We start from the raw sequence: 22,571 nt of genomic DNA, 5'->3' as shown, positions 1-22,571 counted from the left end.
GCCTAATTGGTCCTTGCTGCCCTGGGGCAGGACTGGCTGTGGTTAGCTTCCTTGGCTGCGGAGTATGCTGCTGGTCCCTTGGTCATGTTTGTCTTCTGTTGCCTGATCTCCCTGTATTAGGTGAATGACCTAATTCTTCTGCCCACATGATTGTGCTGTCTTAGCCTGGCACTGACGTGTCTCAGTGCTGGTTATGCACGTGGTATCTGCCGTGCCCTGTGGGGGAGACAGGGTAGAGATTGAGTGCCCGGGAGCTGACCTGCAGCCTGTCAGGATCCTGGACAAGCAGCTGCAGGTGAGGCAGCCAGGAAAAAGGTTGGGAGCAGTGATCTGAAGAGTCTAAGGCCTGGGACCTCGTGAGAGACTAGTCCACAGGGTTGCACAGGGAGGCCCTAAGGGAAGTGTGCAGTACTGACTCGGGCTGAAAGGAAATGGCCTGGACTAGATGAGCCTCCTTAGGTGGTTTCATGTTGCTCTTTGTCTGCTAGAAAATCCTCAGTTCAGCACCTTCCACAAAAGATCAGAGTTCTGTGGCATGGTAGTGCACACCTGTAATCCCAGAGACTTGGGAGGCTGAGGCAGGAGGATTGCAAGTTCAAAGCCAGCCTCAGCAACTTGGCAAGACACTGCCTCAAAACAAAAATTAAAAATGGCTGGGGTTGTGACTCAGTGGCTAAGTGCTCCTGGGTTCCATCCCTGATACAAAAGCAAGAAAACAAACAGAAACTCCAAGGTGCTGGAGCCAAGGTTTACCTTCATGGGGGTCCTAATATGCTGCTGGTCTCTTCAGTCTCAGCTGCCTGGTGCCTTTCTGCCCTGCCACTGGCCCTGAGCATCCACCCTGCACTGAGGAGACCATGCCCTTTTTGGAGTGACAGGTATCAGCCTCGTCCTGTGATCTGCATTTAACAGGAAATTCCACTAGGCTTTCATCTCAACCCTGGGTTGTGACAGAGACCGTCAACTTCCTCCCCTGCCTGAGGGGAGGGCCACTGCTTCTCCAATAGTGGCCCGCAGTCTACACTCAGCTATGCTGGTCCGAGAGGGTGAGGGGCTCCTTGTCCCTGGACATCACTTCTGCTACTTCTACGCACACTGTGTGGCTGCACCAAGATGTTAGGAGGCTGGTGTGCAGCGGCTGGGAGGCCAAAAGCTGTGGTATTGAGTGGACTGAATTGACGTCGCCTCTGTGATGGGGGTCTGCCCTTGTGGGCTATGCACGACCCTTTGCTGTTACTTTTCTGGACTCTAATTCTCTAGACTATTTCTGGGTTTTCTCTTTGATTCCTGTGATTTTCCCCATCTTACATTATGGCAATCCTCACCCCCAAATCCTATCAGACTGGGCATCTAGCTCCTGACCCAAAATACCTTAACTCATTCCTTGAATTCTTGAAGCGGGGTCAACGTTTTTATGCACAGCTAAAGCTCAAGCGTCATGTGCAGATATTCTCTGAAGAGCCAACACACCGCATCACATTTCCACTGCAGAATGAATGACTGAAAACAGAGGAAGTGGGCACGGTGACTTAAAGGGGAGGGCCAGATGTATAAGGGGACAGGGTAGAGAAAGAATTCGGTGGAAGCTTTGAAAACAAACTTTGTCATTTGACCAGAGCTGGCTCTGCCTGGCAGCCCCTCTCGCTCACTACTGTAGTCATATGCGTCTACCACTGGGGATTGGCGGTGATGGAGGTGGTGACAGCGAGGGTGGACGTGAGGTAGAATCACCTCAGGTTGTGAAGAGTTGGAAACCAAACCCACCTCCCTTGTCCTGTGATATGTGAGCAGGCGACGCAGACCATCCCGACACCAGACGCACCACAACTGCCACTTCTCCAGTGCCAGCTGGGCGCCCTGCAACTTGCTCTCTTCTGACTCGAACCAGTTAGTGCAGACCCCATGGGTTAAGGCTTCCGTCCTGCAAGGCTGCCCCCACCTTCGGACACGATCGCAAGTGGGAGCTTCCCAGGTTACCCACAGTTTCTATCTGACCTGGCTTCTAATCAGCAAAATAACTTACCTTAAGCCTACTCGTTTATGAAAGGGTATTAACAGCTGGATGAAGAGGTGCAAATGGCAAGGTACAGGGAAGGTGCCAGGGTGCCACCCTCCTGCCATTACCACACGTTGGCCACCCTGGAAGTCCTCTGAACCCTGTTGTAATGGTCCATTTGAATTGTCATCTTGATTGGATTAAGAGATCCTTATGATTAAGAGGCTTCAGGGTGTGTCCATGAGGGAGTTTCTAGGAATGACTGGCATGTGGGATAGGAACTGAAGTGGAGCCCCTCCCTAAGTGTGGGTGGCACCGCCAATAAGATGGAAAAAAGTTGGAAGAACAAGGAAGCAGACGCAGATGCAAGCTCTGCTCTACTTGAAGGGGTTCTTGGTCGCTGCTTCAATTGTCTGAGGATATCAGATTCCCGCTTCTTCACTCTTCCAGGGTGGACTCTGCCAGTGATTCTCCAGGGAGTTTCCAGAAGCCTTGATCTCGGATTAGGGTAGCACTGTTGATCCCTCTTGTTCTGGGGCTTCTGCCTCTTGGACTGTGCAGCCGCTGGTTCCTCCAGCTCTCCAGCTGCAGATGGCCATTGTGGAATACCCAGCTTCTGATCGTGTGAACCAATCTACTAAATCCCCTTTTCTAATCATACTTCCTGTTGATTCTGTTCCTCCAGAGAACCTTGACTAATACACCTGTCTTTATGGAGACTTCAATACCACTTAAGCTCTGTACTATACTGAGATCATGGCTAAGGCAGATTAGCCTGCAGTTGGAATGGAATGCCTGCAGTTTCGGCTGTTTTAATAAATTACCAAGATCTACTTTCCTAAATGATGCTGTGGGTTTTCCTTTTTGGTCAATGTGTTTGTTCCCAGTCTGGCTTTTCTCTTGTTCCCCGGACAGGGATGAGGTACAATCGCTGTCCCTGTGGTAGGTATGCATTTGGAGCCACCTTCATTCTTACCTGGGGACAAATGTGGCCTTTCCTGTGGGTGACCCAGAGCAGACAGAGACATGAAAGCTGAGTTTGTGTTCCATGGGCTCTGGAGGTGTGATGTGAGGCAGGGCATTTGCAGAACCTGTTTCTGTGTGAAAAAATAGATCCCAGGGGATAATTTGTTGAGCCCACCTCAAGGGCATGCGCCGATGGCTGAGAAGGCCTCTGGGGGTGTCAAACATTCCCACTCGAGTGTCTGGGGCCTCTCGAGCAGTCAGCACCTGGCTGGCTAATAGCAGCCACTGGCCCAGTGGCTGCTGAAGGGAGGAGGGTGTGCAGAGGGAGCCAGGAGATCGCAGGGTCCACTCTGGACTGCAGGAGACTCAGTGGCCTTGGAAGGGTCTGAAGACGGCCATCTGCCTTCCCTGCATGCCAGCTCTGCCCCTCGTAGCAGGCTCTGGGTTAGACACTGGGTAATTGAGGAAGAGCTCTGGGGACCTGGGACGGGGACCTGAGACAGAGATGAAGCCCCAGGGCTGCCCGAGCTCTGAGTTCCAGGTCCTACTCTGGCTCCACTTCCGCGGAACTGTCCCTCTCTGCCCACCTCACCATAATCTCTCCCTGACATACTCTGGGCAGGCCCTGTGAGTCCTCTTGTCCCCTGCACCTTTGTCTGGGCCTGTGAAGACTTGAATAAACACTGACATGGTTTCTGACAGCTCAAGTCCCATCCCTAGGATCACCCCAGCCACCACACAGAAAACCTGCATGGGAAAGCTCAAGGCTGCCCAGGAATTTACTGTTTCTCGCAGTCAACACTTGAAGGTGGGGTCCCCCTGTCTCGAAGTCTACGTGGGAGCGCAGGAGCCTAACTTTGACAAATGTCAATTTCCAACCACGTGTCTCATGTGAACCAACCACCACCATCTGCTTTTTAAAATGTTCACTTCCCTGGTTCTACTCTGCCCAGCTCGCCCCCTCCTTCTCCACATTCCTCCTTTAAAACACCAGTGGCTCTGTACAAAGTCGGGTGAGGTTCAGTTCACACTGGGCTTTAGGTCTTTCCTCTCCACTCTAACTAGGGCTGACTTTGTCTTGACTTTCGTCCCAACTGCCCTGCACTTCCTGTCTTCCTGGTTTGGTTCAGGGCCTGGTTTGTTACCTGACTGTGGGTTATTTAATGCTGGACTCCTCACCTAGACCAAAAGCCCCTTGAGTCAGGAAGCAGGTTTTGACCTTCTTAGTCCTGAGTGTGATGAATGTATTCAGGACACATCAGAAAGGTGGACACAAACTGGGTGGGGTCCTGATTGGGGGCCAGAGACAAAGATGAGGAAGCCTACAGCAGTAGACGGGGCGGTCCAGTGCTCCACCACTGACTGTCTGAGGGGCAGTGTGTACCCTAGGTTCCCACCCTCTTTGCCTCTCCTCTCCAGAGTGGTTGAATGTGTGCTGGCTCTGCAAGGTTGGCCAAATTGCTTTCTCTGTAATTTCTTTATCTATAAAATGGGATGACAGTAGTACAAACACCCCCCTAGCTTTGAGTTAAGATTAACTGAGCTGAGTTAGTAGAAGCACCAAGGCCTGGTGCCCAGCACACCAGTTCAACACGTGTGACCTCTTAGTGGGTTCTGAAGGCCTTGTCAACTCCAGGCACCTGCCTCCAGGTGACTTCTATATCTTTGTTTGCTTGTGGACTCTCCTCTCTCATCAGTAATTATGTCCAATGTCTGACAGAAGATTAAAGTGAAGTTTCTGTGTTATTTGATTTGCAATACTACTTGTATACAGAGGAATTGTTATATGCTTTTAAAAATATTCTTTGTCTCTTTCCTTCTTTGGTGTTTTATTGAAGGACTTCAGGTTAAAATAAACATAAAAATTTACAAAATCAAATGTTGATCTGTAGGAAGGTGAAGGCAGGGCTGGGGAGGTAGCTCAGTAGTAGAGGAGAGGTGCTTGCCTGGCATGCAAGTGGCTTGGGGCTGGATCTATAGCTCCAGGAAAAAAATGAAGATATAAAGGATTAAGCAAAGGAGAGTCTAGATTTCCATGAAAACTTCTTCTGACCCAATTCTTCTAGGACATACTATTTTAGTCAACGTTTTCACAGCTGTGACTAAAAGCACAGGACAACTGTAGAGGAGGAAAAGTGTATTTGGGGGCTCACAGTTTCAGAGGTCTCAGTCCATAGACAGCAGGCTCCATTCCTCAGGGCTCAAGGTGAGGCAGGACATCATGGCGGAAGAGTGTGGCAGAAGGAAATAGCTCACAAGCTGATCAGAAAGCAGAGAGAGAGACTCCACTTGCCAGATACAAGTATATATCCCAAAGCCACGCCTCCAAGGCCCACCTCCTCCAGTCACACCCTACCAACCAGCCTTCAGTTACCACTCAGTTAATCCCTATCAGGGAATTAATTCACTAATTTGTTCACAACCCAATCATTTGTCCTCTGAACCTTCTTGCATTGTCTCACACGTGAAATTTTGGGGGACACCTCACATCCAAACCATAACACATACAATCTACTTTCTGCTTGCAAATTCATTTTCAAAAAGGTAGGCAGGACTGCAGGCCATATAGCCCACCTAGTAGAATGCCTGCCTCTCATGCTGGAGGCCCGGGTTCGAGTCCCCAGCACTGTGGGATTGTGGAAGTAACAAACGAACCAAAAAGGTAGGCAGGGCTGGGGTCAAATTCTCATTCTTTTTTTAAATTGTTGCATGTACTTTTCTTACTACCCCTCTTGTTTTGCTTTGTTAATGTAAAAGTATGGGTTTTCTTTATTAAAACTACTTTGTCACTTGTCCTTTTCCTTTGCTTCTATTTTTCTTCCTTTGTGCTCTTATGTTGAATACAGTTTCTTATCATTACTATGTTCCTGTGATGCTTTAGAAACTATAGACTGTGTTTCTAGTCTTTATGGATTTACCTCAAATTTTGAGCATATAGTTTTGACTATACATTTTTCTAACACATTCTAAAATTCTTTGGTGCCTCCATTTTCCCAGACAAGGACCTAGACATGTTCCAGGTACACACTGAATTTCAAGCCCACCTATCTTAGTATTGTTTCTAGGAACTTTAGTTTGGCCTGAAAAAATCAAACTTCTTTTTATAGAAAACGGCAACTACGTACAATAGGACAGAGAATGACGTCCATGTTGCTGGTTTCGGTGATTACCAACCTTTTCCAATCTTGTTCCACTTTGTTGAGCTTTTCTTCTCTGCTCCCCAGCAGGAACATTTTACAGCAAATTGTTTAGCCAGTTCTTTCACTACTGTGACTAAATGATCTGACCAGTGTAATCATAGAGGAGGAAAGGTTTATTTGAGGGCTCACAGTTTCAGAGGTCTTAGTTCATAGAAGGCCGGTTCCATTCCTCAGGGCTCAAAGTGAGGCTGAACATCATGGCAGAAGGATGTGGTGGAGGGATGCACCTTCTGATCAGGAAGCAGAGAGAGACTCCACTTGCCAGATACAAATATACAAATATATATATATATATTTGTATATTTATATAAATTATAATTTATATTTGTAGATAAATAATTTATATATAAATATATATTTGAATACCCCTGACTTAATTTATATATATTTTTTATATATATAATATATAAAATATATAATTGTATATATATTATAAAATATATAATTATATATAATATATAATAATATATATTATATATATTTATATATATATTTTATATATATATGTATATATGTATATATAAATTCCAAAGCCACATCCAAATTCCCACCTCCTCCAGCCACACCCTACCAGGCTCCAGTTACTACCCAGTTAATCCAATCAGGATTTAATCACTAATTAGGTTAAGATTCTCAAATCCAATCATTTCTCCTCTGAACCTTCTTACATTGTCTCACAGGTGAGTTTTTGGGGGACACCTCACATCCAAACCATAACACAAATCTAAGGCATCGTAATCATTTTACCCATGCCCACTTTAGAATGAATTTCTGATGGATAAAAAACATAACCACGATATCCAAAAATATACCAAAAAAGTAGAACATTTCTTCATATCACCCGAAGTCCAACCAGTATTCAAATACCCCTGACTTAATCAAGCATGTCCTTTCTGCCACCACTCTGCCCCAATGTGGATACACAAAGGCTCACCTCTTGCATTTGGCTGGTATGTCTTTTAAATTCTTTAGCATTAATTTTTTTTACACATGCTTTATAAAATTATCACAAAATTTTCACATGGTTTGCAAAATTCTTCTTTTGTGGGAGGTTCCTTTCCTTTCTCTCTTTGCATTCACTCATCTTGCAGGGTGAGTCTGTGCTCACCGCTACCCCATCCTGGGCACCCAGTTAAGAACCAGGTTTTATCTTGGACAAGATATTTCAATTTCAAGAAGCCGGGGGAAAATAATGCAATACTGAGATTGTAAGAAAAAGAAGAAATCTCAAGGGGACAAAAATGAAAAAAGACACTAAAAAGAGGAGTTGTGGCTACCGCTGCCCTGAGGTGGATGGTGGGGAAACACAAGGACACAGAAATTTCTGACTACCCAGTTTCAGAGATGAGTCCAAGAACCCGTCCAAAGCAGGGAATTGGAACCAAGACACACCTACTGCTGCGACCAGAGTGTTTATGTCCCTCCCAAATTCCTAGGCTGACTCCTAATCCTCCAGGGGTGGTATTAAGACAGGGGTTTGGGGGAGGCCATTGGGTCCTAAGGGCTCGGCATCACGAATGGGGTCAGTGCCCTTCAGAAAGACACTGAGAGTGCTGCCTGGCCTCCTCCATGATGTGAAGGCACAGGAAGTACCATCTAAGAACCAGGAAATGGAGCTTCCCCCACCCCCGGATCTTGAACTTCCAACCTCCAGAACCGTGAGAAATGAATGTTTGTGGTTTAAAGTCACCCGGTCCATGGTAATTTACTGCAGCAGCCTGCATGGACCAAGACATCTGCTATGCTGTGAACTTTACCAAATGTATTCTACATGTATGTTTTAGGCAATTTTGTGTGAGAAGAGCAGAAATCTAAAGAGAAAATCCATAGTAGCGGCAGTCGGAGACAACCACTGCCCACACTTTAGTCTATCTTCTTTCTCTACTTTTTTCTGATACTGTCTATTAAACAGATAAGATCAATTTGTGTCATGTTTTTTCACAACTTAAACTTGTCAATGGAGGCACTTCCTATGTCATTATGAAGGCTTAATGTTTATTTCTGACATTCATTTTCCCTCTATCCCCTGAGACACTGGGACAACAGACAGATGGGAGATTGACTCTTCGACAAGGAAAAACAAACCTGGCATGGAGGAGAGTCGGCCCTTCCTACCCAAGGAGGAGCCAACCAACTGCAGATTGAAATGTTTTGTTTTTTTTTTTTAGTTCCATCTGTACCAAACATGTATAGACATCTTTTTTGGTCATTATTCCCTAAACAATAAAGTAGAATAACCATTTTACATAGCATTTGCATTGCATTCATTCTTATAAGTAATCTAGAGATGATTTAGGTATACGAAAGGATGTGTGTAGGTTTTACACAAATTCTACACCACTTGATATAAGGGAATTGATTATCTGCAGATCTTAGGATCCACAGGGATCCTGGAACTCACCCTAGGTGAGCACTGAGGGATGATTATGGTGTTCAAGCATCTGCAAAGTCATGTTGTTTTAAGGAGACCACAGCAGAAGCTTGGAGGCTGAGATGAGGACTAGCCTGAACCCTGCAGCCCTCTGGGGAGACCTCTGACCCCATCTTGGGTTCTCTTACCCTGGCCCTTTAAGAAGAGCCTAGAACTCAGCCAAGACTGGGGGTATGGTCTCTTGGGAACTGGGACAACAAAAGCATCTGAGATCTAGGGGGTGTGTGGGGGTTGTCCCCAGCTGGGAGGCACACGTGGAGGCCAATCAGGTAGAGCAGGGCCTGCGGGGGCTCCTTTCCCTCTCCCTCTAGCCCCTGGGTTCTCCCATCCCTGCCTTTCCCACAGCTTGGTTCCTGGTTCTGCCCTTTCTGTACAGCCTTCCCCACCTCTGCCCTTTTCTGCCTTAACTCTTTCACTCCTAGGGTCTCTAGGACATGGCTGTTACTTAGAAAAATATTAATTGATTTTATTGAATTTTTAGTTAAAACAACCACAGTCAATGATAATCAGATCTCATCAAACTCCTAAATGTTCCAGTTTTTGCTCCTTTGAGTACCTGTGGCAAATGGCAGAGGCCTTGGGAGATACCCTGGTGTAGTCCCGAATGTAAGATGGCACCTCGAGTGTCTCCCCTTTAAGCACAGTGCATTTGACTTTCATTTAGGAACTTTAGTGAATTTGCAGAGTCGTTTTAGGTGTGAGTTGGGTAAGGAACATATAATAGGATTTTACTTTTTGAATACATTTTAATGTTTGATATAATTCTACTATCCCACCTATGGTTTGCTGAAAAAGTTGGGTTGGGTGTTACTTCTATAACCAATTTTTAAATTATTATTATTATTTTATTTTAATTTTCCAGACTGAATTTTGATTCATTGAACACAAATAGGGTACACCATTTCATTTCTATGGTTGTGTGCGATGTAGATTCATACCATTTGTGTAATCATACATGTACATAGGGTAATGATGTCTGTCTCATATAACCAATTTTTTAAAGATATTTTTCTTCCTGACATGTTATATTTTTCTATATAGTTGAGTGTTGTGTTTAATAACAAACTTGCCCAACTTCTGTCAGTTATTTGGAAAAAAAAATAGCACTTATTGGTTTTGCCATGGTTATATGCCCTTCTCCCCTCTTCATACTGTAGAATGTTTTCTTGAGTTTCTGCCCTCATTTGTTATGATGAAAAATGCTTTTGTATTTTTACACCTATAGCCTTCCATTTGAGATTTACATGTGCATGCCATTTTGTTACTGTGATTACTTCAGTTTATCTGTTTCAAGTAAATCAAATGTTCTTTACAGTCCTTTTCTCTCATGACACCCCAGGCTGTTAGTCATTTATTTTTATTCATCTCTTGATTAGGCCTATGACTTTTAGTAGTTTTCTAGGCAGGATGATAAATGTCAAATCATAACTCAGAAATAGTTATCTAGTTTTTCATTACTATAATGAAATACCAGATGGAGGACACTTTATAAAGAAAAGAGGTTTATATAGCTCACAGTTTTGGAGGCTAGAATCCCAAACAGCATGAACAGGTTCTGGTGAAAGTCCCCCCTTGGCTGCAACACACCATGGTGAGAATGTGTGTGTATCTCTATGTTTACCTCTTCTTATAAAGTCACTGGGTTTCAATCATGGGGCTACACCCAAGTGATCTAATCTAATCTAATTTCTTCCCAAGGGTTCCACCTCTAAACACCACACTCTGATTAAGTTTCCACCCTCTTACTACCATTAACATAAGATGTGGGGGATTACACTCCCATGTGAGTTTGGAGAAACAAACCATATTCCAACCACAGCACTGACCCACAAGTACATGGACCAAAGAGAGAGTTGCGAGGTCCTAATCATTGAACTAAGGCCAAAACTGGGAAGGGGAGCCATTTATGAATGAAAGAGGAGAGAGTAAGATGCTGGGTTAGGAAGAGAGAATTTTGTTTTTCTAATCGAGGTGAAGAACTGGAGGCCGTCAAAGAGGCCAGTCTGGGCCATCTATTCCCGAATAGAGGAACTTTTTAGGTATTAGTAGATTTTATAAAAAGCTGAAGAGGTGAACTGCAGGATATGTGTTCTCTGCAAACTGCCTGGCACTGTCCCGGCCTCTCCTGCTCAGGCAGGCCCGGTATCTCTACCTCCTAAAGCAGAATCTCCGTGAGAAATGACTTCCAGGTCACCACAGGTGGAGAGATCTCTCCACTGACATCACAGTCTCTAGAATTTTCTGGTCTCACGGTTTTCCTTTGAAAATTCTACAGATATTATTCCTTTTTCTTCTGGCATGAGTTGTTAGGAAAATCTGTAAGTTGCTGATTTTTTCCCCCTTATGATTCTGCCTAAATCATCATATAGCTAGAGTCTTTTCACAATCATCAGATAACCTTTTTAAAATCATAATGTGCATCACTATTTTCTGGAACAACATTTTAATCTACAGATTCATGTTTTCTTCTGTTGAAAGAAAATATTGTTGCCTTTTGTTTTTTCCTGCTCCGGTAATTTTCTTTCTCAGGCATATTAATTATTTCAGTATTGAATCTCCAATACAGCCTGATCCATTCATATCTTTCTTGAACTGTTTTAATCTCTTTGCCTTTTTCTTGGGTTTTCATGTAGTTTTTTATGTAGGTTTTTTTTTTTTTTTGTAATGTCTGGGAGTGACTTACTTACAAAAGACTTCTTACAATTATTTAGATTTTTAAAGTTATATTAGTTTATAAAAATAAGTCTAAATACCTAGTTTTCATTAAATTTTAAAATTTGATTAACAAATATAATAATTTTGCTTATAGATCTAACATATTTCATGTAGAATGAGAAACACTATGGTTCCAGATGACAAAACAAATTTCACTTAAAACTTTGGTTCTAGTTTCTCCATATTTATCATTAGTAGATACTTCAACTGTACTTAGAAATTTGATATATTTGGTTTTCCTTTTTTAAATTGAAATCATCATTGAGACAGTTGTAGAGTCATGTGCAATTGTGAGAAATAATACAGAGAGATCCCGTGTGTTCTTCACCCCATCTTCCAGTGGTAAATCTTGCCAGGTTTAGTATAATATCACAACCAAGATACTTTTTCATCAGTATGATCTTCACAGTATCCCTTTTGACTTGGACTCGTGCTCGTGAGTGTGTTTAGCTTGATGGGAGTTGATCACATGTGTAGGTTCTTGTATCAACCACTCCAGGCAAGACTGGAGTACATTTCCTCCTGTGACTCCTGCGTCACACCCCTCCCTACTACCTCTTCTCTGGGATCACCCTCCCCTCCCCACCCCCAACCCCTAACCCTAACCCTGGGGACCACTAACCTGTTCTTCATTTTTAAACTGTTGCTCTTTCGAAAGTTTATATAAATGGAGTAGACAAAGCAACATTTAGGATGGGATTTTTTTCACTAAGTTGTCAACTATATGTGTGCAAAGTTGTACATTGTGTATTTCCTTATGCTTCTCTGGTGGTCCGCAGGTTCTGCAATGATAACCCGTTTTATTCCTCATAATAGTGATTTGTCTTTTCTCCTCACCCCGCTCTGCTCCCCATATCAGTTTTATTGTTAGGTTTTAAAGTTTTATTGATCTTTTCAAGGGGTCGGCAAATTTTTGTCAATTTTCTCTGCAGTTTTCTTGATTTCTGCTCATTTTGTATTTTCTTCCTCCTCTCTTGTTTGCTGAAGTCTAGGTTCCCCACTCCACTCCCTTCAGGCCCTGGGTGGGGGATCCCCACCCCTGCCCCCACCAGACCCCTACAGATGCTGGGTGGAGGAGTGTCTGCTCAGGTGGCCTCCACTGGCACTATGCCGGCAGGTGGCTTCTTGATCAATGGTGGAAGTCCTCCTGTCCCCTCGGCCTCCTCTGATACCAACCCTGAGGGTGGAGGTCCAGGTCCCTGGGAGTCTCTAGTGACACTGCAGGGGCCGTGACTGCCTGGAGAGAATGATAGTACCAGATCCCAACTTGGCCCTCTCTGGTGTCACGTCATGACACCAAGTGTGGTGCTCATGACACCAGCTGGGGGTGACAATTCCCACTTGACCTTCCCTCCTGCAGGCTGAGGGGTATGGCTGGCACAGAGAGATCCTTTTCTCAAAGCTCTCTGTCTTGCGAGGTTGCTCCTTTCCTGGTACTTTGCTCAAAGGAAACCGGCTTTTGTTGAGGTCTTGTTTTCCGTGTGGTTTTGGGTTTGTGTCTGTCGGTGTTTCTGAGTTTCTGGCTTCTCTAATCTCCGGGTCCTGGGATTTGAGGTACAAAGAAGATTCAGGGAACTTATCACGTTATCTTTCTTTGGCCCCCAAGGCCCTAGCTGGGTGCCCTCTTCTCTCTACCTTTGAGATCTCCCTGAGCTTATTTAATATTTAATGTCTAGACTCTTCAGTGCAGTTAGTGTAAAAAACAAGGAAAAGAATGTCTCCTCCATCTTCCCAGAAGTTCTGATTTTCTTTTCAAACACGTCAAATGACCCACCCAGTAGGCCATGAAGCAAATCCTTCCTATGTGCTGATTTCAAACAACTCTTATAAATCTTAAAATATCGTAAGATCAGTTCTCTTATGAATCTAGCCATCTTCTAGCCCATTTGGAAGTACAAGATCCATTTCATTTGTAAAACTGGAATCACTGTTCATTGTGTCTGAAAGATTCTATAATATGCCAAAACCATGAAAACATTGCAAGGACTTTAAATAACAAACATAAACTGAATATTCTTCAATTTAATCTTCCTGGGGTTCAAAGGACACTTCAAGTGTCCTTAGCATCTTCTCAGATAGGTCGAGGTTGCCAGAGTCAGGAGGTGTGAGCCTGGGACACAGCTGCCCCAGGCAAGGGAAGTTGTCCCAGAGTCGCTAAGGCAGCAGGGGACTCCAGGTCCCTCCTTTCCGATGTGACCACTTGCCACCCCAGGTCGCCTTTCATCATTTTTTGGTCATGGGTCCCATGTGGGCTGAAATGCTACACCTCAAACCCAGTTTCTCCCACTGACGGCTTCACCTAGTTCATCGAGTTCCTGACTTCTACGTGTGGCTATGGGCCACAGTGTCAAGAGGCTTCTGATGACATTCTAGAGGTGGAGCATCTTAATCTTGGGTGTCTCAGAGCAGGGGTGTGGCAGCCAGGTGAGAGCTGGGTTTTGAGGCCAACTCTGCACTCCATAGTCAGTGCCTCTGGGTTGAAACCTCGGTGCATACTCCTGCACTGCGGGTGACAACTGTCACCTAAAGGGATTCTGCAAAGATTCAATGAGCGTGGTTCATGCAGCTGTTACTCCTAGTAAACAGCAGTAATCTTCATTTAACTCGACCACAAGTGCCAACTCCAGTCGGAGGTACCTGATGATGTCGTTGACATCTCTCCCTCGCTCCATCCATCCTTTTTTCACTGAAGCTGGGTGCCAGGCTTTTTTGTCTTCCTGGAGAATATGAAGCAGTTATTCATTGAAAATTGCTTCTGCTTTTTCAACAAATTGTCTCAGACGCTCTTGCTTTCTATTTTTTTCTGCTAGGCTCTAGCTGTAGAAATTCTGCAGACCCTTTGTGCTGCTGCTTCTTGTTTGCTCACCTTGAGAGCATTCACCTGCTATTTGCCCCCAAATTGTGTGCATAGAAGCACTTTGATCCTGTTACCTATCAACGCCTGGTGGAGCCTGGATGCTGGTACCTTTTTTTACCTATGAGCCTTTGAGTTACCTGAAGTATTGTGTGACAGGAATGAGGGTCATGGGCAGCCCTCCTCTGATTACTTTGTTTCTACTTTGACACTTGGAATTTGTTGAACACCTCTGTCACGGGCTAGTTCTAAAGAGGAGGGAGCGTGACTTGTTTCCCAGGTTTGGGGTTTGTGTCTCTACTAGGGTAAGAAATGGACATTTTGCTGAGGAAGTTGGGCCTTTGTTTCTGAGACAGCATGGACTTTTTGCTAGGTCCTACCTGGTCCCTAGCTGCCAGGTAGGCTTGTTTCTGTTTCGTCCCTGCAGTCAAGGAAGCCTGATCAGATACAACAACGGCATCTTGAGGCCTGCTTCTGCTTCTGTGGAGTCAACTTAGAGCATGAGTGGGGTACTCATCAGAATGCGTACCGTGTCCCTGTTCTTCCTTTGTCCTGGGAGCTGGAGGCCCTCTGATTGGGCATTGGGATCTGTCAAGTCTCCTCTCACAACCACACCCAGAAAGGATACTTGTTATTTCTCTCTGCACTTACTGTCTTTAGATAGTTTTTAATTCTTGTTGATAGATATCAGGAATTGAGCTTTTGTAAGTATGGCAACATGTCACTGTCCCTTTTAGAAACACTTTGGGAAAATTTGTGAAAGCAAAATGCATTTTCCTTTTCTCCATTTCTCCACACCTACGTCTTCTTTCCCAGTTGGCCTTTGCAGGGGCAGCCCTCCCGCACTACCCTGCCTGTACTCTACTGCAGGGCCCATTCAGACTGTCCCACCCTGGACCCAACTCTGGGTCTTAGGTGCTCTTAACTCAGGTTCCTGCTTTGTTCTGAGCTGCTGTGGACTTCTGGATTCAGGATGACCAGGGATTTACATTTTAAAACTTTCAGGGAACAGGATTCCAATCCTGGTCTCCTACATGATAGTAATCCATCCTACAGACTGTCTAATAGCAAGAACTTGAAGTCCCATTTAAGGTGGGCACAGGAAAGGCTACTGGATTGGGCAGAGCAACATAAGTCGACCTGCAAATCATGCTAGTGGTGGTTCTGTCTAGGTGCCCAGTAGGCAAGCACTTTGCCAGCGACTCGCCTGGTGTGAATTAGAGCTCTTAGCAGGTCCCCTCTAAGGAAGAAGGAAGGGCAGTGATGGGCGAAGGGTGCCCAAATACCTGGTGCTCCAAGGCGGCTTCCTCTTTATTCTTCTTTTAGTTCCCTGCGGAGGGAAACCTAAAATCGAAAAAACCTAGCGCTGCCCCTATCTAGGTTACAGGGGGGAAAATACAGAACCGACTTTGGAATCAGATCCACCTTTGCTCAGAGCAAGACTCTAGAATTTACCACCGGTGCAACTTTGGACAAGTCACTTCACCTTTGTGCGTCTCGGTTTTCCAGTGAATATATTACCTAGTCACGTCGTTCGGAAGAAGGCGGTGAAGTTCGTGTGAGTGGCAGGTGCGTCCTCGCCTTCATAGGTAACAAGAACACGTCCCTTTGCTGCTCCTGCTATACGTCCCCCAGGCCGCGCGGTGGCGCTGCGGCCCCGCCGAGGCCGGGGACTTTCGCAGGCGAGTGGGGGCGCGCAGGCCCTTGTGGACCCCGACAGCGGCGGCGACGCGCAGGGCGGCCGTGGTGAGTGCTGCGGACCTGGGGGCTCATGCCCGGGTCCCCTGGCTCGGGGGCGGGGAGGGCGACTGGGCGGCGCGCGTGAGTCGGAACCAGGGAGCGCAGCGCCGGTGCGAGGCCAGAGCCCGGAGACCCTCCCTGTCCACCCAGGGCGGGAGACCCGGCACGGCCTCCTCTGCCTCCGGGCCTGACTCCTCAGTTGCCAAAGAAGAGACCCTGGGCCCGAAAGCATCTGAGACCTTTTGGGCACCGACATTTCGGGCCGTGGGCGGGCCTTGGTCCTGTACTCTGATCCCCGGCCCTGTCTGTCCCCCTACAGGCTCTCCCACCCGTCACCCTGGCCCTTCTCTGCTTGGACGGTGTTTTCCTCTCCTCGGCCGAGAATGACTTTGTCCACCGGGTCCAGGAGGAACTGGACCGTTTCCTGCTGCAGAAGCAGCTGTCAAAGTATGTGGGGGATGTGAGGGAGTCCTTTGATGCTAGGAAGGGCAGGGTTTGTCCCTTCCCCGCCATGCTGCACCCAGGTAGCTGACTGGCAGCTGGCCTTGGCCTTTTGTCTTTACATTGACCCTGGGCCTCCAACCGCATCTTTCCATTGTAATTCTGAGCATCACCCCAAGACTGAAGAGGCCTGCCCAAGAGTGGGGTTGGGATCACTAGCTCCTGGTGATCACCTGTGCTCCGGTCGTTTGCATCCTACCTGGGGACCCAATGGGGCAGAAGGAGCCTGGGGTTAAGCCACTGTTAGCCTGGGGGTGGACCAGGTAGGAGCCAGGTCCTGGAAGCACCTGCTCAGGACTTCTTCTGTTCCCTTCCTAGGGTTCTTCTTTTCCCCCCACTCTCCAGCCGCCTGCGGTATCTGATTCACAGAACAGCAGAGAATTTTGATCTCTTGAGCAGCTTCTCTGTTGGGGAGGGCTGGAAGAGGAGGACTGTGATCTGTCACCAGGACATCAGGTGTGTATCCTGCTGCCTTGGAGGGGCCTCAGTTCCTTGTGGGTGCTGGGTCAGCTGACCAGCCCCTGGGAGGGTGGAGTTTGACAGGAAGCAGGGCTAGGTGGGGGCCCCCCCAATTCCTAGTCCCAAGATAGCCTTGCCTTTTGTTTCAGCAGTTGACATGCTTTATTCATGGAACTCACTTGGCAAATTCAGTTGTTCATTTGGGGACAGATGAGATCAAGAACAATTTAAATAGTGAGGCTGGGTCTGCCCCTCATTCTTGGTGAGCATGGGCCCCAGAGAGACCATGGCACCTGGAAGCACCTGCCAGCCTGCTAGCCATCTCTGTTCCCATGTGCAGCTCACAGGATGAGCATCTTATAGTGACTCTGATCGTAGTGTTTAAAGTCACATGCTTTCCTAATAATGTGGCTCCTAAAAGCAAGTATTTGCCTTATGAGTTGTATAACCAAACATTCAGCTGTCCCTTAATTTAATGAGTAGCGCCTGAGGACAAGCCGGCTGCTTTGGGCTGGTGAGAGATGGCATTCTGTCTCTACGATGGTATCTTTCCAAGGGATTTTTAAGGGTCAGTTTGAGTTTTGCCTAATGCTGACTTGAGAACTTCGTGCCTGAATGAAAATTGGCTCCAGTCAGCCATTTTCCTGTGGGCCCAAAGACTCTTTAGATAATTTTCTCCTGTTCTTGATCCAGGATACCCATTTCAGATGGTCCCTCTGGCCCTTGCCACACTTCTGCCTCCCACCCCAAAAAGTACCCTGGTCCTCGGCCCACCTCAAACCAGGCAGCGGCTGCTGGCTCCCGAGGTGTGCGGGCTGGCCGATGGCATCGAGGACGCAAGCCGGACCAGCCTCTGTATGTGCCCCGGGTGCGGCGCAGGCAAGAAGAATGTGCAGCTACCTCTACTCCAGTGGTCCAGGAAGAAATCCCAGCTGGTGGGGTCTCTGAAGAGCCTGGAGATGCTGGTGCTGGGGACCCTGACACCCTTCAGGGACTCACCGTGTTGATGACTCAGGGAACAGAGGACCTGAAGGACCCAGGTCAAAGTTGTGAGAATGAGCCACTGCTGGAGCCAGTTGGCACCGAGCCTCCAGGACCCGAGAGTCCAGCAGGGAAGGGATGCGGGGTGGAGGCTGCCACACAGCTTGGGTCGAGCCAGCAGCCCGCCCTGGAAGAGGGGAATGGGAGTCAACTGGAGCAGAGCCCGGTGGAGGAGGAGGCGGAGGAGAAGGAGGAGGAGGAGGAGGAGGAGGAAGAGGAGGAGCCTGGCAGCTGCTCCGAGGAGGATTGCAGTGAGCTGCTGCGGGAGGTGATGAGGCTCTTGAGCCCAGAAAAGGGAGGGCGGCAGTGAGGTGGGTGTGGCTGCAGGTGGACGGGGACAAAGGGTCATGGGGTGGAGGGTGGGGGATGTGCGGGTGTGTGGGTGGCTCAGGCATGGGCGCTGGGTGACAGGAGTCCCTTAGGAAACATGGGGGAGGAAGTGTGGATTTAGGACCCCAGGCATGTCATTTTGCTTTGCTTTTTTTTTTTTTTTTAAGTTTATTGAGTATCTACTAAGTACATAACATGAGTTAGGTCCTTTGGACAGAGCGGTGCTTAGCTTTTACAAGGGACTATTGGCAAAGAGAATGAGTAGAACAAGTATCACTGTGATAGTAGCCATATTTTACAATCTTTTTATTTTTATTATTTTTTTTCCTTAAAGCTTCATTCCAAGTGATGGATGCTTCCTAACATTTAAATGAATTAAATTTTTTTCATACATATCTGTTTTTAGCTATAGGTAATTTAGAAACCTCTGATAGTTAAGAGTATATCATACTTAATTCCTGATCTCTGTTTCATTCATTTATTCACTCAACACTAATTCACTAACTCATTTAGAACTCTCTGTCCTAGAGGCAAAGATTATTTCCTTCCAGCCTAGACTTTGAATTACTTATATCTGAGAAGTAGTAATTATAACAATGTAGACATTAGTGATCAGAGTAGATTCATTTTGCTTTTCTAAGTCTGTTTCCTCCTCTAAGAAAAAAAGAAAGGAACAGGTTTGCAAGGCCCCAGACAGAATGTGCAAGTGCTGTTCATGCACTATGAAAAATCACTCTCCTGCCTGGGTCTTACAGTCGTATTTCCTTGGAACCATGTTTCTGCTCGAGATGGGCCGTGGGGCTGGTTGGAAGTGTGGGCATCTTGGACTGCTACTTTGAACCTGAGGATTGCAGACCAAAAGGACTCGCTTAAATAGCTTATCATAAATAAGGGAAGGAAAGATCCTGGTCTTTCCCAGCTCTGTCTTTTACTAACTGCAACTGTGGGCAAAACTGCCTACCTCTTTGCCCCTCAGCTTCCCCATCTGTAAAGTGGGCGTATAGAATATACTTTTCAGAATTATGTGAGACATAATCTGTGCAGGTGCCAGTCCCCGGTGGGGACTCTGTAAAACCAAGTGCGCACCCCTAAAACTCCTGAGTCCTGACTGGTCCTCCACTCTGGGGCCTGCTGCCATTCAGACTCCTGCCAGCGGGGCTTCCTCCTGCCTGCAGAACTGCCAGGGTGGTTTTAAGCCAGTCATTTGGGGTCCTGTGTGTCAGAGCTCCCATTGCCAAAGGGTCCCATTGCTCCCAGATCACAGACAAGCTGACTGAGAAGGAGATTCAGATCGAGAGGATCCACCTGGACACGGCCTCCTTCGCAGAGGAGCTGCCAGGGAAGGAATTTGCCCACGTGGTGGAGATCTATGACTTTGAACCAGAGCTCAAGACTGAGGACTTAATGGCGACATTTTCTGAGTTCCAGTGAGTGCCAGCAGGTGGCAGGGGAGGCAGGGTATTGCCTTCCGGAGGGGAGCTGGGATAGCCCTTTTTTTTCTGCCCTCATCCCCACCCACACCCCAAGTACCTAAGGCTACGAAGGACAGACAGACTGTGGGTGTGTTGCCTGGGCTCCTACTCTGGAGCAGGTCAGCCCGACTGTGGCTGGGGCAGGGGAGAGGGGAGAGCAGGCACTTTGATTATCGACTCCTTTGCTGGGACCAGGAGGCTTTCCATCATCCCTCAGTATATAGCAGCCCTGCCAACTGGGCAGTTAAGTATGCAGCTGGCCAAGGGCTATCTTCGTGCCAGAACTGTTTTGGGGGAACTGGCTCAGGATGCTCTGATGGGGGCCAGAGGGATATATCCGGCAGGACTTCACAGTGCCCCTGAATTCCTTTGGATTCAACCTCCTGTCTTCTGTCATTTTTACCGCTCTTTTTTCGTCTCCTCTTCCTTCCTTTACTTCTCCTCTTTCCTGTGTGGGCTTTGTAAAACCCCTTTCCCCCTGGGTCTTCCCTTGCTCTCTCAGCTGAGCTGGAAGGGCAGCCCAGAGGGCATGCTCTTCTCCATCCCCGTTGATGTGGCCAGATGGGGCCACCAGTGACGTCCTCAGCTGGATGGGCAGTACCACCAGGGGTGCTGGGCACAGCTGCTTTCTGCCCTTCCCGGGCACAGAGCCCATGGAGCAATAGGAGGAGTGCCGGCCAGGAGTGTCCTGGACTGGCTGATTCAGGTCCTGCCTACGCCACCACCACAGAGGCCTTGGGTCTCCAGCTGCAGAGCCCACCCCCCGGCCGGACTGCGATAGTGCCTGGGGGGACGCCCCCTTCAGCCTTGGCCTTGTGCTGCAGGAGCTCTCCAAGTCCTGGCTCCTTCAGTTCTAGACCCTGGGGACCTGCCTGACGGGCTTACAGGGTGACCCTTGTCTTTCTGAAGCTGATCATATGTTCTTAAGAGAAAGCTTGCTGCAATTATTGTCTCAAGGTCATGGTGCTCAAGGATCCCAGGTGGGGGGGAACTTGCCTGCGGGATCCAGTGGGAAAAGGTTTTGGCCACTGGCTTCTGTAACCTCCTGTGCCTTCTCCCCACACAGGGAGAAGGGGTTCAAGATTCAGTGGGTGGATGACACTCATGCACTTGGCATCTTTCCTTGCCTGGCCTCAGGTAAGGTGGCTTCATGGTGGGCTCAGCCCCTTCTCTGATCAGAAGGGAGGGCCACCCATTTCCAGGTGCAGGCCACCCTGAGGCAGGGGACCTGCGTGGCTCTGTTCCCCGGCACTAGCTGGGGTGACCATGGCCATCTTCTGGGCTCGGCCCCAATCCTGGCCTGAGTTTCCTTATCTGTAAAACAGCAGAAGGCAAGGACCTGTCCTCCCACTCTGTCCTGTTGTCCTCTGTGAATAGCCCAGGTGCCCTGCAGTACAGCATGACTGGGGCGGAGTGCAGGTGTCCTTGGGGGATCTCGAGTGGCGGAAGGATGGTCTGCTCTCAGCCTGGGGCTTTTGAAGGCAGAGTCTCCTCACTCAGGCTGAGAATTGCGGTCTGGCCAGTGCTGCCCTGCCTTGGGGGCTGGGGGCATTACCTGAGAGCGCAGGTAGGCCTTCCCCAAGCAGATCTGCAGGGCTCTGGAGCTCGAGGTGACCTGGGCTGTTGTCTGTCATCCAGCCAGAGTGGTGGCAGAGCAGTCCTGCCCAAGCTAGGGCTGGGCGCGCGAAGCTGCTGCCTCAGTTTTGGGTGACAGGTGTGCTCCTGGGCCCCAAGGCCTCATGCAGCAGGAGGGGATTTCTCCAGATCTCTTCTTTCCCCAGCTGCCGACGCCCTGACCAAGGAGTTCCCCATGCTCAAGATCCGGCCTCTCACGCAGGGAACCAAGCAGTCCAAGCTCAAAGCCTTGCAAAGGCCAAGTAAGAACACACTTGTCCCTGGATGGGGAGGCCATGCACGTGTGTGTTTGGTCGGGGGTGAGGAGGGTGCCTTCCCTCTCTGTTTCCCTCTTTCAGATCCCTGCTCTTTGGGGTATAGCAGCCAGTGGAACCTTGATCCTGCCCCAGGGGACCTGGGAGCCAGAGGGCAGTAGCCTTGTAGGGCATGGAATCTGCCGGTACTATGGCATTTGTCCTCGTGGTGACAGCCTCTTCTGGGCAGTACTCAGGGAGAGGCGTGGCCTTCCTTTCCGAGGGCCATGGCAACCATACCTTGCAGGGACGAAAACTGCTTAAGCTTTGGGGTCAGCCCTGAGTGAGACCCTGCTCCGTCACTCATTCAAGTTGGCCTTAAGGAAGTCCCTTTGTGAGTTTCTTCCTCTGTAAAATAAGCAGATTACATGTGATGGACTGGAGGGTTGACTCAAAGAGCACACAGACCTGCCTAGAGCCAAGAGGGGCACGAAGAAAGTTCCAAGTAAATGTTAGTTCCTGCCGTTTTCTCTGGGAGAACACATGGCTGGGACTTTTAGATGCCAGTTTTCCATGACTGCAAAGCAGGCCTAGGGGGAAGGCCAGCTGAGGCCATCTGTGTTGCGGATGGTGATGTGATCTTTGTCTCAGATTTCTTGGGAACAATAAATATCCTGTCTCCACCAGACATCCCATCCTGACTTGATGTCTCACCCAAGACCCTACAAACTGGGAAGGTGGGCAGGATTAACCCCTCCAATCCCCACTGGTTGCTAAGAGATGAGAGATTTGGGTCAGGATTCCGCAGGGAGCCCGGAACATGGAGGCCTGGAGACCTGGCCAGCCCGCCTCTCAAGCAGGAGGCTGCCGTGAGCCCAAATGGGCTCTGGCCCCACACGTGTAATTAGATGTCGGCTCACGTGGCTTCCAGGGCTTCTTTGTTGCTGGGAGGAGCAGCCAGTCTTGAATCCAAGCACCCCCTCTTGGTGGGACCTTCC

At 48.0% G+C, this 22,571-nt stretch overlaps 1 protein-coding gene across 1 annotated transcript; it reads left to right on the top strand.

Moving 5' to 3' along the window:
- The first annotated feature begins 193 nt into the window (after window positions 1-193).
- R3hcc1 (R3H domain and coiled-coil containing 1) lies at window positions 194-22,571 on the top strand. The gene is made up of 9 exons (XM_047549638.1): window positions 194-295; window positions 15,798-15,908; window positions 16,222-16,349; window positions 16,722-16,859; window positions 17,556-18,171; window positions 19,491-19,660; window positions 20,772-20,842; window positions 21,487-21,582; window positions 21,679-22,571. Exons 1-9 carry the CDS (start codon window positions 194-196, stop codon window positions 21,753-21,755), a joined length of 1,509 nt encoding a protein of 502 aa, XP_047405594.1. The 3' UTR covers window positions 21,756-22,571.

The sequence above is a fragment of the Sciurus carolinensis genome, chromosome 4 (genome assembly GCF_902686445.1).
Source record: "Sciurus carolinensis chromosome 4, mSciCar1.2, whole genome shotgun sequence".
NCBI classification, from domain to species: Eukaryota; Metazoa; Chordata; class Mammalia; order Rodentia; family Sciuridae; genus Sciurus; species Sciurus carolinensis.
The sequence above is the reverse complement of the archived record's forward strand: the minus strand, read 5'-3'. Positions and strand labels throughout refer to the sequence as shown.

Coding starts and splice junctions, on each gene's coding strand:
- R3hcc1 (XM_047549638.1), top strand. CDS start 194: ATGCACGTGGTATCTGCCGTGCCCTGTGGGGGAGACAGGGTAGAGATT. Junction 16,350..16,721: donor CTGCAGAAGCAGCTGTCAAA/GTATGTGGGGGA, acceptor TTCCCTTCCTAG/GGTTCTTCTTTTCCCCCCAC. Junction 20,843..21,486: donor CTTTCCTTGCCTGGCCTCAG/GTAAGGTGGCTT, acceptor TTCTTTCCCCAG/CTGCCGACGCCCTGACCAAG.